The 20207-nt window shown below is 37.1% G+C and overlaps 1 protein-coding gene across 3 annotated transcripts in view; it reads right to left on the bottom strand.

The window, feature by feature from the left end:
* Positions 1–20207, bottom strand: part of SHPRH (SNF2 histone linker PHD RING helicase) — an 88473-nt gene that overhangs the window by 15711 nt on the left and 52555 nt on the right. For all 3 annotated transcript variants that reach the window (XM_039230900.1, XM_039230901.1, XM_039230902.1), the window contains exons 21-25: positions 19944–20169; positions 17796–17939; positions 16334–16435; positions 12235–12306; positions 9018–9206 (exon numbers count right to left, since the gene is read on the bottom strand). In XM_039230900.1, the coding sequence (XP_039086831.1) occupies positions 9018–9206; positions 12235–12306; positions 16334–16435; positions 17796–17939; positions 19944–20169 (733 nt within the window). The remainder of the gene's footprint in view (positions 1–9017; positions 9207–12234; positions 12307–16333; positions 16436–17795; positions 17940–19943; positions 20170–20207) is intronic.

The raw sequence follows: 20207 nt of genomic DNA, 5'->3' as shown, positions 1-20207 counted from the left end.
ATGTTGGGTCCTGAAGAATGTCAGAAAAAAGTAAAAACAGTGGAGATGATGAATGCACTCAGTCTTATTTTTCATCAAACATTAGAGAGAATATTCATGTTTAGAGACTACTTTATGTCCACACACAGGCATATCTTTATCACAGGCATGAGATTTTACATGTATTGTATGTATTCCATATATGTGAAATACATACACACTAGTTTATGGGAAACATTTCAAATCATGTCTTATATCAAAGGGGCTGTCATTTTTTGAAATTTGCCATTCACACACTCATCATGCTAAAATTTCTTGAAGCAGGATAGCACAGTGAAAAAAAGAATATAACAATGAAGATTACAAGGATATTGGTACCAGATGAAGTTGACATAGATATTAAGGAAGCTTTCTAAAAAAAGTTCGAAGTTCCATTAGACTGGGGTTCTTGGAAAGTTTTTCTTTGAAAACCAAGTTTAAATCTACAGGATTAGAATTATATTCCCTTCCATATGTCTTCAATCACTCTACCTGGTTCTACAGAGAAAATATCACTCACTATTTACTGGCTTTCTGCAGATATGGAAGACATGTCTATAACTGGGTAATAAATAAATAAAATAAATAAATAAAAAGTGCATACTATAAATATAAGAATGATACCATTAACAAAAATTAGGATGTGGAAGAGAGAAGAAAGTTTGAAAGAGGAAGAGATGCACTAATTTCCACATATTTTAAAGTGAGGGGACAGCACATACTGCCTACAGCTAGTATTTTAAGAAACCTAGTCTATCTGTATTACTGGAAGTCATAGAGGTGATCTTTACAACTAACAATACAAACTGATCATCGTGGTAAGACAAAGAAGGGAGAATGGAGGACAGCATTACTTTTCATTGTGTGCCATTCCATTTGACTCTGAATTTAGTTTTCTTTCTTTTCTACCCTTATTTATTACAGATGGACAAGAGATTTAGGGGACTGGGTGGAAGGTCTGTAATTCTGGGACATTTTTAACTTGTTTGCTCCACGGTACGACAGCACTGTGTTTATCCAATTGGACTGGCTCTCTGAATTGTGTGAGTCCTCTAACGTAGCGTGCTCTCGCACCTGCAGTGCCTCTCCCTGCTCTAGGGTCAAATGGATGCCTAACCTATGCTATCTGCCGCAGACGAGGAGTTTCAGCTCTGGGGGAGGTGAGACAATCATGTCTGAAACAGAGCACGGACTTTATTTTCATTTTCCAGTTACTAGATAGATTGATTTTTGCAATCTTTACAACAGTCTACATACATGAGTCAAAGGTCTTGAGATTAGAGGTGTTTTGAAGATTTCATTTGACCAAGAAACATCACTTTAAAGATGACAAATTTACACAACCTAGCCACCCTCCACCCCCCACGAAAGGGAACTATGTTCTCTCATCAGTAATATGACCAACTAGGATTATAACATGATGACAAATAATACAGTTTTTTTGTTTTTTTTTTTTAGGTTTCCTTGATGGGACTGTAATTTGCAAATAACTTGATAATTCAGTACAAAGAAAGTCATTTCTGTCTTGATATTGCCTGACTTTGAGTACTTTTATTTGGGACCTTTCTTTTTGAAAGAGAGCTAACTGTTTGAGTGTGCCTGTCCTGTCAATAGTAGTTTCTGCTGAGTAAGATCAGTTAACATTGTTTTATTTCTGTCTGTACCTGTTCACCATGGTAAAGACCCATGTTGGTAGTGACAGATACAATTTAGTGCAGTTACACAGTTTGGTCTGATTGGTCTCATGAAGTAGTAGTGTTTCTCAAGCATATGTCTGAGGCAAATGTTGGGGTTCTTTAAGCATTCACATATTACAATCAAGTTCAATGGAAACAGCACCTATGCTGTGGGAAATCTTACAAGTGCACTAGGCCACCAAAATATCATTGCGTCCCTTTAAACACTTTGCATAAGGATTTCAAAGGTAGATTAGCAACTGCTTTAAAAAAGTTGAAAATCTGGGGGCTCCTGGGTGGCTTAGTGGGTTAAGTATCCGACTCTGGCCCAGGTCACAATCTCACAGTTCATGAGTTTGAGCCCCGTGTTGGGCTCTCTATTGTCAGCACAGAGCCTGCTTCAGATCCTCCTCGGTCCTCCTCTCTCTCTGCCCCTCCCCTGCTCATGCTCTCCCTCCCTCTCAAAAATAAACATTAAAAAAAAAAGTTAATAATTTTGTTGTATCCAAAGGCTTTTCGGGATATTATATGTAAATACTATTCAATTGTTTATGTCCATCTGTCTGTCCATCCATGACACTATCCACCTACATACTCAGTACCTGTTACATACAGGCATTGTTCGAGATGCTGGGGATATAGTAGTGAATAAAACAAAGTCCCCACCTCATGAAAAATGTCCTTTACACATTTTAAAGAAGCATATACCCTCCAAAGTGCAAGTTTTTCAGAACTTGCAAGTAATTTCATTATGAGAACTTATAGTTTGTATCTTAGAAGTCTCTATTGTGTGCTTGATGTTTACAAGCTATTGCTAACTTTAACATGAGATTCGCAGTTCAGAATCACAAGTGCTAATTTGGCCAGTAAATATAAATTGTTTTTTGTGATCATAATTGTACTTTGTCATGACATTTTCTAACAAAAATACACAAATACATTCTAAAATTACCAGTTAATATTGATATGCAAGTCTCTTATATAAAAATATTAGGTAAGTATATTGAAATATAATTGCTTGTGGATTATATTCATCAAATTATTTTAGGATCAGTCAGAAACCTGGAATCAGTTTTTTCTCATCCAGATGTTTAATTACATTTAGGAAGTATTAAGACAGATTTCACAAATCACCCTTGAATCAACTGAACAAAAACTCAAAAAAGAAAAGGGGTGCCTGGGTGGCTCAGTCGATTAACCGTCCTAACTCTTGATTTCGGCTCAGGTCATGATCTTACAGTCCTGGGGATCAAGCCCCATGTCAGGTGTTGGGCTCTGTGCTGGGTGTGGAGCCTGCTTCAGATTCTCCTTCCCTGTGACCCTCCCCAACTCACACCTGCTCTCTCTCCCTCTCAAAAAAGAAAAGAGAAAAGAAAAGGAACAACAGAATTCTACACAGTCTCACACATGGTATTGCTAAAATTCCCTGGGAATCTGAATGTAGAAATATAGTTATTTTGGTTTTCTCTGCAAAGAGGCTGTGTAAAGACATCTCTGTTATCAATGAATTTACTTGTTAAGAATGCAGATTCCTGGACCAGATTCCAGATCTAATGAGTTAAAATTTCAAGGGGAATGGGGCAGGATAAAAACATCTTTCTTTTAAGAAGCAGGCCAGCTATTAGACACTCAAATGTCTGAGAAGATGCGCCTGTGCAGGATGGTGGGAAGGCTCTTTCACTGTGACTAAACCCATGTAGTGTATTTTCTCCTGGGCAGAAACTTCTTATGACCTAAGAACCCTGTCCATCATATGGACAGGATTTCTACTGACCAAAATGCTTTGTATGAAACCACTCCAAACTTAGAACACAGGAACATGCCACGTGGGGCATATGTTCTGCCAGGAAGCCTGCTTCACATCCAAAATGCCTGGCAGTTGTCAGAACTTGCAAGGGGAATTTTGTTTACTTTGTGAAATGTCCAGTAGGTTCCAAGGGTCATTCAGGAATACTGTCACACAGCCATTAGGGTAGATACAGTCTTTAACTTAAGTGCATCCACTAAAGGAAACACTGATTCAGTTTATTTCTCTGTCCACCAAACAGATTCCTTATACTGTGAAATACCAGTAGAAAAAAAGTCATATTATTTAATATTTTTTGTTTTCCAAATATCTTTTATCCAAGACCAGCTATATGATTAAGCATTATGTATGATACATTGTCTGCTTTGTTTGAGAGTCTGGACATGAATAGAGTGAAATAAACATTTCAAATACAAAAATTTCAATGAAATAAAAAAATACTTCTCAGCATTGTTTAAAATTTTTTTTTTTTTTTTTTTTTATTTCTAGGAGAGAGAGAGAGAGAGAGACAGCATGAGCAGGGGAGGGTCAGAGAGAGAGAGGGAGACACAGACTCTGAAATAGGCTCCAGGCTCTGAGCTGGCAGTCAGCACAGAGCCCAACGCGGGGCTCGAACCCATGAACCGCGAGATCATGACCTAAGCGAAAGTCGGACGCTCAACCGACTAAGCCACCCAGGCGCCCCATTCTCAGCATTGTTTAATAAAGGCCAGAGATTTGATAATCCACAATAAAAAAATGCCTAGGTTTAGCAATGGTTGGATGTAATATTTACAAAATTTCAGAATAATGCCATAATCATTTACGTAGCCATCTTTATTTTATATATGTTACAACAGATGATGTGACTATTTAGTAGGGTGGTTTCAGATGCAGTGAGTCTGAGGAAACAATAGGCAGATGCTTCAAAGAGAAGGTGGCAGACAGTAGGGTAGAGATGTGACAATAGTCAGAAAAGGGGGCAGGGAGCAGAAGGCAGAAGTGGCAGACACAAATGGTGACAGAAAAGGCAGTGAGAAGCAGAAGGAAATGTGGCAAGAAGCAAAACCTACAAGCATAACAGGTCCAATATACAGTCATGTGTTGAACAAGAAGGGAATACAAGTCTTTATGCATCTATGATAAAAGATAAATTAACTTTAGTAAATTCTGTAATCTTATAACTTTTTATAAGATGCTTCAATTAATTCGTGTGTTCATCAGTACCTAGCTAAGAAAGGAAGACGTCAGAGTATAATAAACAGCATTTGTACACTGATCTTCCTGTCCCAACAGGACAGCAAATGTAACGGCCTTGATCCCTCTCCTGTGTATCTAGGAAAGGTGCCATAATACGAACAGGTGTTTGGGTTTGATGGGCTCAATGACTCGGTTTCATAGAGGCCGTGCTGTTTACTGGTAGCTACAGCAATCGCTTCCTCAACTTCACGGCACGAAGCCTGACACAGCACTTCTTTCTCACACTCATTCTTTACACTGTGACGAATGCTTTTATCTAAGGGTGGACAGCCCTTCTTAGCCATGAACACCATCTGTGGTCTTGGGATGCCTAAGGCCACAGGTAGAATTAGAAGAGAAAGAAGGGCTAAGAAAGACTATTTTTAAGGGAAGAAGGAGAAGGAAACTGTAGGATTGGGAAGAAAGGGAGAGAGGGAACCTGGGAAGAAAGCAGTTCTTTGGGAGGGGAGGGTCAGGTCTAACCATGAAATGCCTCAGGGCTGGTCAGCAGACTGCAGCATAGACTACCTTCCTCTTCACTCAGTAACCCTTTGGCATTTGGTTTAAAAATACACATTTTTCCAGGGGATTCACAAGGATCAGGGATACATGATGCCTTTAAGTCATGATCCTCTCATCACTCACTCTGGCCCATTCTGTTAACTCCCATACTGCTCTGCGTTCTCTCCCACTCCCCACCCTTCCTTGTCTCTTTCTACTCCCAAACTCTGGTGGTTCCCCAGGAATGAGTGCTTTATGGTCAACAAACTCTTCTACACTTTTAACCTTTTGTGGACATGTTGCTCCCCATTTCCTTGCGTTAATTAGAACCCAGCTGTCCTCTGAGCACACCCCTCTCCCAGCAGGCCTCCTGATGCAGACAGCCACTCTTCCATATTCTTTGCACTATGAGCACTGGTATCCTCTGGTCCCGGATGCAGGTTTCAGGTCATTATTTCTCATTTTTGTAAAAATTTCCATTCTTTTGGGCCTCATGAGGCCCAGTTGCTGCCATCATTTACTGAACACTATCTCTCATTCACGAAAGGATTCTGGTGCCTATCTCAAAATCGTTAAATCTATACCTCAGCTGACGATAGGGTACACAGTCCACGTGGACAACCCTTCAACACTGAAGCCTTACACTGCATCTTCTGGCACCTTTTCTCCTGACTTGCGTCACTCACTTCTGCAGCCACATCTGGAGTACTGAATACCTCTCCTTTCTGAAATGACTATAATATCCCATCCACTGACAAGTACCCTTATAGCTTGTTTGCTCAGTAGTAGCCCAACCTCTCTGTTATGTAATTCCAATGGGATCTCCTTTCTCTTTTTATGTCAACACTGTCTCTTCAAGAAACTTACACTGCAGATTATCCCTTGTCTCTTCAAACTTTCCTTCTTTGCCAGAGATTAAACATACTCAAGAATCTTTATCTTAAAAAAAAAACCAAAACCCTAAAACAAAACAACCCCCCTCCTGCCACAAACCCCCTTTCTGCACTTTGTATCTCCTGTTGGTTACAATTCTCTTTTCTACTTCAAAGCTAAATTTATTATAAAATATCTGGGCATTTTCTTTATTACTCATTTCTTATTCATTCCTCATTCCCTCCCAATCTGCTTTCTGCCTCTACATTTCCAGGGAAAGAGCTCTTTCTGAAGTTATCAATGACCTTCATCAGCCAAAATGGTCCCCAGTGTAGTTGAGCCACCTCCAACATCACCGATACAGCTGATAACTGCCTCGTGACTGAAGTAGTTCTTCTGTGGCTTCTGTTGACAGCACACTCTCCTCAGCTGCCTGTGTCCCCAGGGGTTCCTGGTCTCCTTTCCACTCCTCCCCTTTTATTCTACCTTTAAAGAGCCCTAGAGGGGCGCCTGGGTGGCTCAGTCAGTTAAGCATCTGACTTCCACTCAGGTCATGACCTCCCAGTCTGTGGTTTCGAGTCCCGCGTGACACTTAGTGCTGACAGCTCAGAGCCTGGATCCTGCTTCAGATTCTGTGTCTCCCTCTCTTTCTGCCCCTTCCCCACTCACGCTCTCTCTCTCTCTCAAAAAAAAAAGAATAAATGTTAAAAAAAAATTTAAAGAGTCCTGGAGTCCTACAGGACCTGGTCTGAAGCTAACTTCTGTGTCTTTCCTCAGGTAATCTCATTCACTTCCATGGTTTCAAACATCACTTATGCCAGTGACTCTGAATTTTCAATCTCCTGCTCTGCACAGCAGTACTTTGCTGCACAGCTGTACTTGGGTATCTTAGACATTTCAAACACAGTAGGTTTAAATGTACCTTCTTCCAAATACCTTCTACTGGTAACTGTACTATTGTCCACCTGAGTTTTCACTTCAGAACCCAGGGGGGTCACCTACGAAATCTGTTTCATCAATTCCTCCAGCATTCTGTCTTACTACTCAACCTTACTTCAAATATCTCATGACTAGATCTGCTTCTTTCTATCTCCACGACCAGAAACCGAATCAAAGCCACCATCACTATGGCTGTGGCCCCCTGAACTGGTCTCTTCAACATTTTCCCATTCCTTTCTATTCTTGCTAATCTAATTTCCACACTGCAAGGAAAGGGATCTTTTAAAGATTCAAATCTAATCATGATATTTTTCTGCTTATAACATGTAATGCATTTCTGTTTACAAGAAAAGAAAATTCTCAAATCTTCAGATGTTCCTTCAGCATGTGGCCCCTTTTTGGTTTCCAGACTCAATTGATCCCATTGTCCCTTGTGCCATCTACGCTGTAGCTATTGAGTTCCACTGAGTTCTTTCTTGTCTCAAGAATTTCTACTTATTGTTTTTGTTTGCTTTTGTCTGCAGACTCCTCCCACTAGTTCACTTCTCTCAGCCCAGCTGGGTTAATTCATTCACCTTTAGACATCCACTCAACTGTCATTCCCTCAGGGGAGCCAGGCTTGATTTTCTTTTGTAGGACTTATCACAGTTCTAATATAGTAATTATTTGGGTACTGTCTGTGCTTTCTGCTCCAACTCAAATTCCTTCCAACACTGCCAAACTATAAAGTCCACAGGGACAGCAATCATATGTTTTGTTCAGGAGTGTATGATGTATCGGTGAGGCCCAGTATACTGCCTGACGCCTACCATGTATCCGATAAACATGTATGGAATGAATGAATGAATGAATGAATGAATGAAAGGAAGTTCATTTCAACTTCGGGATTCTGTTTATCTCGTAACACTAGAGAGCAATGTGATTGGCATTTTCAGGTTTTACTCAAATAATAGTAGGAATAAACAGCAATTACATATTCTTTAATTCAACCACACTTTTCGCAGGAAAGGGAGTAGTAACACCTGCCAAACTCCTGAAAGTTTCAACCGTAGTTAATTTTCCTCAAAAAATACAATCTTTAAAAGTAAGGAGTTTTAACTCTCAACTGCTCCTTCAGGCCTATATTCCCTACTACAATCATATATTGATTTGTTCTTTGTCTAAGTTTGGTTATGGAGGAAAAAGAAAGCATGTTTAAGGAAGACAGAGAACAAAGAATTCAAGTAAAGGTTGGTCGCTAAACAGATGCTGCTTAGACAGAAAATCCAAGTATAGATCCTATTTGGATTTCAAATTCTAGTCACTTTCTTAAAATTTTGAATGAAGCATGGGAAAAATTAGGAAAATAAAGCCAAGTTTTGGCTATACCATGAAATATGAATCCATGTCAATTAAAAGTATATTATCTCCCTCTTGGGGCACCTGAGTGGCTCAGTGAGTTAAGCATCTGACTCCTGATTTTGGCTCCTGTCATGACTGAGACCCCAAGACAGGCTCCCACGATCAAGGGTCGTGGGATCAAGCCTAGTGTGGGGCTCTCCCTCTCTGCCCACCCCTCTCCCCCAAATAAGGAAATAAACATTTAAAAAAAAAAAGTATATTATCTCTTTCTTGTGACAGCCTTAATTTTAGTAACCACTGTATTTTTTTTCTCCACTTAGGAAACCTCTAATTTAACTACTAATTGTAGTAGACAAAAATATTATCAAAGGTGATGGGGAACTGAAATTCTAAGTTGTTACTTTTTTGCCACAGTGGACCTGATTATGGCTAGCCGTGTCTGAAAAAGTGTTCTTGTGTTCCTCCCACACAGAACGTAAAGATGGGGAAGCCGAGGCTTTGGGGCAGTGTTCCCACAGACAGAACAGTGGTTTCCACATATTTATGGTGCTAGTCTTGTTCTGATTCTGTTGCTCTCACTGCTAGAGACTGATTCCTACTACATTGCTCTGACTATGCTTCTATATGTTCTTCACCTCCTTTACCTTCACAGGGATGTCCTCTTCCTGGCTGGCTTTCTCGGAGGTGAAGACGTAGGAGATTTCTTTGTGAGATGTGGTCTGGCGGCAGATGGCACACTTAATGGAGCTCCTGTGAGACCCCACGCTGTACTGTTCAATAATAATTGAAATGCATTCATTACAGAAACAGTGTCCACAGGTCAGTACTGCCCACTGAAAAAGAAAACACATAGAACATACCTCAGTGAGATGCTATCAAAGATGCCTTCCAATCTATAAACATATTAAAAGGAGAAGGAAGTCATTTCACTTCCTAAATGTTTTAGGACATTAATATTCTCTAACTCAAAAACGCTAAGTTGTACTCTAACTATTTTTCAGTCTGACTAGAGTAAGCTTTCACAGTCTTTAGTTCCACTCACACTAACCATGAGCATAATAGCCAGGCACCATTATTTTCTAAGTTGGTGTTCTCATTTCAGTATTTAAGAAGACTGAAAATTACTCTTAAAAAAACTTTTTAAAATGTTTATTTATTTTTGAGAGAAACAGCACGTGAGCAGGAGAAGGGCAGAGAGAGGAGACACAGAATTGGAAGCAGGCTCCAGGCTCTGAGCTGTCAGCACAGAGCCCAGTGTGGGGCTTGAACCCACGAGCTATGAGATTATGACCTGAGCCAAAGTCGGATTCTTAACCATCTGAGGCACGCAGGCACCCCTTTAATTATGTTTTTAGCACTGTAATAGCAGATATAATGGAAGGACTGAGAACACATTAATTTGAAGATAGTATCATCATCAGTATATTCTATATAACTCATTAAATGGATTTACATCTTCACATGTTACAGTATTCATTATATTGAAAATGAGATGGGCTAGTATCTCAGATTTATTTTAAAAGCAGTTCTGGGGGACAGCTGGGCAGCTCAGTTGACTGAACATCTGAGTTTGGCTCAGGTCATGTTCTCTCAGCTCATGAGTTCAAGCCCCACATCGGGCTTTCTATTGTCAGTGCAGAGGCTGCTTCAGATCCTCTGTCCCTCTCTCTTTCTCTCTCTCTCTCTGCCCCTCCCCACTTGTACTCTCTTGAAAATAAATAAAACACTTATAAAAAAAAAAAGCTGTTCTGGATACATAAATAAAAACAATAAATAAATAAAAAGATATTTTTGAAATCCCTTTGTCCTATTTCAAGAAAAGTACAATAATTCTGACTCTTGGAATATACCATGGAGACACCCTGTGTTTGGCAATGAGGATGCATAAGAGTATCGGTTTTAGGTGATGTGTCAGTTCTGAAAGCTAGGCATGTTAAGGAAATTATTTAACTCTTCATCCCTTGTTAACAACAATTGAGTGGTGTTATGAGTGACTAGGTCCCTAAGCACTAAGCTTTATTTTTCTAGGGTTTGGACGTGTATGGACGTGCATGGAAAGTAGGTGTATGGCTGGACCCACCTGACGTACTTGGCAGGACAGACTAAGAAGCCCCTTAGAAAAGAATTCACACTCAAGGAAGAGAAAAATGAGGCACAGCAACTTGTTTTGAATATAATTTTTGCAAAGGGGAAGGGGCTGTTTGGGGCTTCACTGGCTGATGCTGCTGATCTCATTGTTTAGCTGCACATAGGCTCTCAAGGACTCGTGTCAGTCGTCAGGGGTTGAGGCTACAGTAAAATTAAAGAGCTGTTTCATGAGCGTTTCTGCAGACACAGCAGTGCTCTGCTGCACCTGTGTACCTTCAGTGCCAGTGGGGGTGAAGGGCACTTCCTCCGCTTGAGAGAACTTTCAAGAGAGCTTTGCACGGACAAGCTGCCCAAGACAAATTCCTCTACATCTGCAAATCAGGAGACACCAGAGACACCTGGCACCAGGGCCTCAGGGGTGACTGGAAGTTAACGGAACCAACCCAAACCCAAGGCCAGACAAATGGCAAAGGCACCAGGGGTGTTAGCCAGTTTCTCTGATTGACTGTCTAAATTAGGAGGGGAAGAGGAACTGGGAAGCTAAAAAGGATCTAGGTTTCCTAAGATTGTGGTTAGGAACAGAATTTAAAAAGTAAAGTTTTGTTACTCTTATTAGAATGCAGAATGTTCACCTAAGTGGAAGAAATATGGGTTATACTACAATATAAGTTGTGCTAAAATTGATGAAATAATGTATATGAAAGCACTTTAAAAACTGGAAATGTTTAAGACATAAATTAAACAAAATTTCTGATTTCATTCCAGTTGCATGAATTTCATGAACACTAAAAGTAGCAGAGATATTACTTACATCATGATTCTTCCCAGTTTTATCATTTTTACCACATTTTTATCAGTGATTTTTCTCAGAAATCACCACTGTCTATACATTTCTATTCTCAGTTTCCAAAGTAGCATCTATCTGTTTAAGATTTATTATCAATAAAATGTCCTTTAAAAATCTCACTCTTTCCATAACTTGTGGAGACTAAAAGGTACTTTTTTTCCTGATCATTGCTGGTCAGAATGTGGAGCTCATATATTTAACTTTTTACTTCTCAATTCCATAGAAAAAAGAGCCAAGAATACTTTTACTCATTTCAAATTTTGAGAAGCAATTAAAATTAATACTGTATATATTGATTTATCATACAAAGCAGAAATTTATAGTTTCAAAAATCATGGTTGGTAGAATAAAATAATCTGAGGAGAGCTAATATGGTGCCATTAATTTTAGAGACATTTGTACACCAATATTCAAAAAGAAATATTTACTCTTAACAACTGACATAATAGCCTTGTAAAAATCACATCTAAATTCCCCCAGGAGAGATATTATTTATATTTAAAGCCTGGTAGTACTAGGCATTAATAATCCCAAGTAAAAGCCATGTAACTATACCTTTGTAATATCTTCTTTAGTAAATCTACATATGCTGTATTTCTGTACAATTACCAAATAAACATGTTAAACTGACAAATTACTTAGACTTGATCTTGTGGCTGGAGATAATAAGCACAACTATGCACCTTTAATGAAAATCATGGGGCTATTCTAGAAATATGTTTTCACCCATCATTTGAGGAGGAGCACTGCTCAAGCATGTGTAGCACTAAAGCATGTCACCTAACCGTTGGCCCTATTTTTAGATGGAGGTATTTGTGCCTTGGACATAAAACTGTAATGAGAGAAAAAGAAAGATATTGTAGGTAAATTCCTTTGAAAAGCATAAAGTGTTTTATAAATGCATATGATATTTATTATTATTTCACCTGTTTTCCCAGCTGCCGAGCACAGATTGGACAAGGTTCTGGATTAATGCCTCCTGATGTTTTATCTTGAGACTGTTTGAAAAAATAAAAACCAGATTAGTTGCATTTTAAAACCTGATATGCATTTTATAACTCATTTATAAAAGTAAATGCTGGCAATTGGTATTTAAATAACCTACTAATTAATGTTATTTAATAATATATTACTTAGGGGTGCCTGGATAGCTCAGTCAACTGAGTGCCGACTTTGGCTCAGGTCATGATCTCACAATTCATGAGTTCGAGCCCTATGTCAGGATCCGTGCTGACAGCTTGGAGCCTAGAGCTTGCTTCAAATTCTGTCTCGCTCTCTCTCTCTCTCTGCTCCTCCCTAGCTCACACTCTGTCTCTATCTCAAAAATAAACATTTAAAAATTAAAAAAAAAATTACTTAATATTAATATTCCCAGGATTTACAAATAACATGTAAGGAACAAAAACAACAAAAATGGAACTAACTTACATTAGAGTTTGTTAAAAGTTATCATACTACTCCATATGCAACTACTGTGGCAGGCAAAATGAAAAACAAAATGTGATACAACAAGTAAATTTTCAAAATTTTATTTTCAAGCTAAATTTTCTTATAAAGAAATATGTGTTATTTTAAAAAAATGTTATTTGGAACTTTGAAATAAAGGCTCCTTAAAAACTTATGATCACAGACTTGGGAAGAAGCAACATTTATTTACAGATCTGCTTAGGTTTCTTCTCAGTATGCTTTTGTAATCTTATTAGGGCAAAGCAAATAACTAGAAAAGCAAAATATCTTTGATTTGAGACTTATTTTTACCTGAAAATTATACTGAAGTATAAGACAGATCTCTTCAAAATCTCTTTATAAGTATTTCAAAAATTTCTGAGCTTCAAAAACTCACCAAATTGTCAGGTTTTAATGTTGAAGAAAACAGAAAGTAAATTAAACTCACAGATCACTGAAGCTTTAAGTCTGTGGTTTCACTGACCACCTAGAAAGAGCTCTTCCTTCCCTACAACATCATTTCACCTCAAACTTTTTGCTTCTACAAGTCTCTGCTGTCTTTAAAAACAGAATGTTAATAAGATAATGGCAAGACATCACTGCTATTGCCATAAAGAAGTAACAGTCCTCAAATCAATAGACTACTAAAGATAACATGTGGTTGTTTATTCAGAAAATTTCTTCTGAACAACTTATTTTTTTAACTGAGATATAGTTGACACATATTAATTTCAGATGTACACATAGTGATACAACATTTATGTACAGGACACCTTCTTTATGCTTTGAAATCTTATTGGAAATTTACCAGTTTTTCTCTTACTTGATACTGAAAACTGCTGATCAACAATATGACATGTTCATCTTTTAAATTTCTTCAGAGCTCTTGAATGTATGCCACTCTGCTTTAAGTGATGAATTTACATTTTATTTCTCAAGTTTAGTTGACTCGCTAACATCTTATTAAACCACTATTTGATCAGTGCTTATGATCTGTCCACATCAAATTGTATCAAATTACATACATTAAGTTCCTTGAAGCTAAGGACCAAGTCTGTCTATCTCAAGCTCCTACTATAATGCATATACATCCTAGGTGCTCAATAAGTACCTGGTGACGGCCAGAAAATTTTAAAAACTTGCTTAGTTTATTATTTTTTATTTACTTTAACTAAACAGTCACATAAAATTAGGATTATACTCCATTCATAGTTTTATTTTTTGTTTAATTGTGTTATTTTTTTCTCTCAGCTTTTTTATTTTAATTTGAGAGAGTGATAACAAATGTAATGTTGCAATATATATCCTCATATCTAATTTACTCCCCAAATTTCTATTTACTTAGAATATTCGGGAAAAGTTCTAAGAATTACTGAGTCAAAGGATATGAATTGTCCAAAATTGTTAATATCTGTCAAAGTATTTTCAGGAAAAGACTATATAAATTTATATTCCCATTGGTAATACATAAAATATCCATTCACTGCCCTTTCACCACTGTGGAGTGTTAAAGATTTTTTTTTGGTTTATTTTTGAGAGAGACAGAGCGGGAACATGAGTGGGGGAGAGGCAGAGAGAAAGGGAGACTGAGAATCCCAAGCAGGTTCTGTGCTGGCAGTGCAGAGCCCGATGTAGAGCTTGAACTCATGAGTCATGAGATCATGACTGGAGCCAAAATCAAGAGCTGACACTTAACCAACTAAGCCATCTAGGCACCCCTGTAAAGTGTTATTTTAAAAATCTTTGCCTATTTGTTGGCAGGAAATGGTATGAACTTAATTTGATTTTCCTTTGCTTATAGATTAAATGTTTTTTCCTTATATTATTAGCTGAACTGGATTTTCTAGGTAGATTATATATCCTTAGATTTTTAGTTTTTAAAAAAACAATTCAACAAATACAGGATATCGATTTATATCCTATAACTAAGTTATTTCTTACTTTTGACTTTCACATTTAATGTATAGATATCTAACATTTAAAAAACTCACATTTAAGAATATTAAGAAATTTTTTCCAAATGTTATTTCTCTAATGCTAGCATTTTGCATGAGACTGACTTTTAAGTTTTTTCCCATCTTCTTCTCCTGCCAGGATAATAGTAGTCATCATAGTAAGATCAGTAACAATATAATAATATTAATAGCAAAGACCTAGCAAGTGCTTAATAAATTAGGAAATTTTCCTATATGAATTTATACAGTCTTCAAAAGAGCCCTGCAAGATAATGTTATTATTCTTATCTTATAGATGGGGCAAAGAGAGGTAAATAACTTAAATAAAGACCTGTATGTAGAAAATAGTGGTGTCAAGGTCCAAACCTGAACTGTCTGGATCCCAAAGATATCTTCTTAACCAATGTGCTGTTTTACTTATAATGAATGTTCAACTTTTCATTTTATCGTCACTGGGATTTATGGATCCACTTACATGTATTTTGTATCAGTTTTCAGGACTAACTCTAGTCTACTGCTTTCCTTCACTTGTCCTATCCAAAAATCTATTATATCTCTTTCTGTAAAGCACTGCCAAAAGCCATTTATCCTCTCAGTAAAATGGAATTACATTCATCAATGTCCAATATATGTTGCTCACAACTCAGAAAATATGTTTTGAATTACATTAAATAATTGTTATATTTTCTGATTTAGTAGTCTTCCAAACATTTTATAGTTCCAAATAACAAATTAAAAATCTATTTATGTATTAAGGAACATACACACACACACACACACATACACACACACACACACACACACACACACAAACACACATACAGAGAGAGAGGGAGAAAGATTATACAATGTAATCTTTGCCTAGAGGTATGTTGTAATACTTTTTACTATTTAAGGTTTTGAACTACAATCTGTTTAGATTCTTCCATACTCCACAGTATATACCCTTTCTGTGGGAGCCCGACAGTGACCACAAGAAAGCGTGGTTAGGGACGCGAAGAAGTGCCTGCAAACGGGATTCTCTGCCTGGGCAGATCATGCCTGCAAACAGGATATTCTGCCAAGGGGCCTGCACACAATATCCAAGGTTAATGATCCGCTCGCATACGAGGGAACATGCCCTCCTTAGAAATAAGGAGGAGGCTGGAATTGTGAGCAGGCCTCTTAGTAAACATGTTGTAGTCGCTTCCTCCCTTTGCTCCCCTCTGTCCTTGAAATGTGTTTGGCGACTTGCCCTTATTTGGTAAAGGAATGCATCTTGTAGATTTCAGTATGTATCCAGCTACTGGGGTATAAAATAAACCGCAAGAAGGGCTTGCGTGGAGTTTGCTCCCTCCGGCCGGAGTTGTGTCTGTGTCTGTCTTTTGTGTGTGTCTTGTCTTTGTGTCATTTCGTCTGCAACACTTTCTATAATTTGTATAACACAACATCATCTGTTGTGATATGTGTAGCTAGTGTAAATATAACTAGTGTTTTGACAGATATAATTAATACAAACAAAAAAAACTGATTAAAAAAACAACCCTGTACCATTAATTATGGGACTAATAGATTAAATGATAAGAGTCATGAAGGTTCACTGATGTACAGTATGGGAAAAAGGAGCATCTTTTAAACACAATACCTTCTCCAAGTTAGTTAGGTAAAGAAGCTGCCCAAGTTTCTTCTGAAGTTGTGATGTAGCAACAGCTTTATCATTTAGTAGTTTTATACGATTTTGTTCTACCTAAAAAACAAAACAAAACAACTTCTTTATTCTCTCTTAGAGATGGTAAAATTATATTCAACATACACAATTCTTCCTCAATAATTGTGTCCTGTTTTAAGGAAACCCACTGACATATGAAAACTCAAATTTGCAAAATAAACACTAGATATTTCAAAAGGAAATATCTATCATCTATCTATCTATCTATCTATCTATCTTGCTCTACAGAAGACAAACTTCAACAAATATGAAGTTTCCCTATAAACCTGAAGTTGGATAAAAATCAACCCAAATTCTATTTATGTACCATTTTCAGTAATACCCATGAGATAAAGAAAAACTAAGTGATTTGCTGCTTTGGTCAGAGTGATTTTATGAAACCCAGGAAGATGCTCCCTGTCCACACACACTTACATTCCCATTCCCACCCCATCCCTCCTTTGCCCAGTAAAAAATAGCAGACAGAAGATTATTTTAAAAAAGAGGAATTTGGTTACATAGGAAAAACTTACAATTCATGGTTTAAAAGTTGAGATAGAATAAAATGAGTATTTCTAAGTTTTTCTAAAGTAAAGTCTCCAGGCTTTAGAGAAACAAAGATTTAAAAGATATAGCACATACAAGGAATAAAAGTATAAGGGAAATTATATTTTAATATGGGAGAGAAAAGGTTGGAAGAGTCATTTTTTTATTCCTGGGATATAAAGGATTTATTAGAAGATAAGTTATCAATATCTGTTCATCATTGGTAAAGGAAAATTCCAAAAGAAAGTTTTTTTTTTATGTTCATTTTTAAGAAAGTGAACGTGTGTGTGTGCCTGGCTGCACACCTGTGAGCAGGGGAGGGGTAGAGAGACAGGGAGACAGAGGATCTGAAGTGAGTTCTGTGCTAACAGCAGAGAGCCTGATGGTGGGCTTGAATTCAAAAACCATGATATCATGACCTAAGCTGAAGTTGCATGCTTAACTGACTGAACCACCCAGAAGCCCCACAAAAGAAAAAGTTTTTGATTGTTCTTACGGAAGCTTTTTCTATTTCTGAAAAAACTGGCAAGAAGGACTTAGGTTTAAAAACTGATGAGACACTTTTAGGTTCTGGCACACAGAAGGTGCTCAAATAAAACCCACAAATATGCAATATGAAGAGAAACAAACCAAAATAGTGAATTCTACGCATAGGTTAGATAGGATATTGTTCTCAATAACTATTTTAACCTACAAAACCAATCACTTTTATATGGCTTAAACTAAAAGCAGAGATTAACTACATTCTTATGGAAAAGATTACTGCCTTGATTCTCTCTTCTATGGACCCTGGATTTCTGTGACCCCTATTGGCACAATTGTGCTCTTTTCTGTGATTTTACTTGCAAATTACCTCATGTGGTTCAATGATATGAAGAACAGGTGGACTGGGCTTTGGCTCCCTAGGATGGCGCACTCTCAGTCGCTCTGTAGCCATTGCAAGTTCGTCAATAGCAGACACACGATTCCTTAGAGCCATCCAATATTCATGAAGCAACTGGAAAAACAGAAAACACCAAATCAGTGGTTAATTAATGCACATAATTAAAACTGGTTAAAACCACCGAAATGTGCCATGATCAAAAGTCTTCAGGGGTGCCTGGGTGGCTCAGTCGGTTAAGTGTCTGACTTTGGCTCAGGTCATGATCTCGCGGTTCGAGCCCTGCATCGGGTTCTGTGCTGGCAGCTCAGAGCTTGGAGCCTGTTTCAGATTCTGTGTCTCCCTCTCTCTGCGCTCCTCCCCTGCTCATGCTCTGTCTCTCTCTGTCTCAAAAATAAAATAAAAACTATAAAAATTTTTTTTTAAAAAGTCTTCGGTGAAGACTAAGACATTCACATTTTTTTCAGTAAGTGTCTAAGACACAAGCAATTTGGGGGCCATTTTTTAAGGTGAAAACACATGACGCAATAATCTCCACAGGCCACTGCAGAATACGTTATCTTTAGAATCTTAGGCACAGAACACCCACAAATATCTTGGTGGGACCACAGATCTTTGTAGTTCATTATTAGTTTGGTGGAATCTTTATTTTTTTAAGAAATATTTTTTAATTATAAACTATTTCACATTTTCAAAATCATACATGTTTGTATATCTTTATGTTTGTGTGTGTATATATATATATCTTTTATGTATATATATATAAAAGATCATGAGAACACTAAAATACACAACTGAGCACTCAACATCCAATTTAAGAAAGAGCAATAACAATGTCCTGGCGGGTCCCTGTGCTCCTTCCCAACTGTATCACTCTTTCCTCACATATTCTTCCCTCACACCTTCAGTAGACTAACCACTGTTCTGAACTAGACCCACTATTCTGTACTTTTCACTGGAACTAAACTAATCTATATATTCTTAATAATTTGGTTATACATTTTTCTGAAATTTACAGAAATGTTAATCAGTCAGCATAAAATCTTTGATATGCTTTCTTCACTAACATTATGCTTTGAGGAAGATTCCAACTGATCCATCTAACAGTAGCTTATTAATGTGCATTGCTATTCAAGAGTTCAGTCTGCAGTGTTATAAAGAAAACATTCACAAAGATCTGAGAAAACTGAGACATAGAAGGTCATCAAAATAAGCCAGAGAAAAAATGCAGGGGCAACTGGATACTGTACAGAGTACTGTCCTCTTCCAATCACTTGCTGTAATTAACTGGGTTAATGTGCTTTTGCATTTGGAATAGTAATGTGAGAAGAAACAATTTACTATGAATCAAGGATTTCAACTTTAAAGGATAATTCCCCCAATTTTTCAAACATATGAAATGATATTACAGATAGCATACTTTTAATTTGTGGATATTTTTATCTTGCCTTAAAAGTCAAGAACTTCAGATTTTTTAAAAAAATATATAAAAGGAATTATAATATTATAAATAAAACAGTTCTTTCATTTCCTCACAGATTTCACCTTCAAAGCAGGATAAGGGATAACAAATCCAAATATAAAGAATAATTCAAAATCAATGAATTTTGGAATCTCACTTCAAGTAAAGTTGTAATATGATAAAATTATCAAAATATAAAGGGTCATGTTCTACTTTATTAACTGCAATGGTTTCCAGCGTTATAGGTTGAGAAATATTTACTGTATTCTTCAATCTTTGAAGTTATTGGTGTTTGGTTGTTATTCACACAGAGCAAAACAAAACACAACAAAAACAAACAAAACTCTAATTTCACAGAACTGCAGTGTTAAGATCAAGCTAATAATAGAATGAAACATTTTCACAGCTAAGTTAAAAGGCTTCATATCAATTTCATTTTAATAACAACTTTCTTTTAGTAATTTAATACATAGAAGTTCCTTATTTGTTCAGTATTATTGTATTTATTATTCTTTACTATAATCATTACATTTTAGGGAAAGAGAAATTATGATACTTCAAGTCTCAAAAGCAGATTTTTAAAAAATAAAGAGAGAAAAGTAGTAATAAAGCAAAGAAGAAAAATTCTTAAAATTGGAAAAAATATTAAAATACCATACCTTATATTCCTTTTTCCAGGCCTCAAAAAGATCCATTGAAGTACTTCCTTCATCAATGAATTCAACATCAAATCTATGTGATTTTGCAAATGATAGCAATGCTTTCATAGATCGCTCTGTCTCACTTACTGCCCACAAACCACGGCTGGTGGTGGGTATTCGATCATCCACCAGTCCTTCTTCATCTTCTATCATCTCCTCAAATATTGCAGTCTGGCCTTTGACTCTGAGAACACATGAGAACAAAACAAGAGTAACTACTGT

Source organism: Hyaena hyaena, unplaced genomic scaffold (genome assembly GCF_003009895.1).
Source record: "Hyaena hyaena isolate Hyena2069 unplaced genomic scaffold, ASM300989v1 scaffold_52, whole genome shotgun sequence".
Classification (NCBI taxonomy): domain Eukaryota; kingdom Metazoa; phylum Chordata; class Mammalia; order Carnivora; family Hyaenidae; genus Hyaena; species Hyaena hyaena.
Note: the sequence above shows the minus strand (reverse complement) of the source record. Positions and strands in the feature narration are given on the sequence as shown.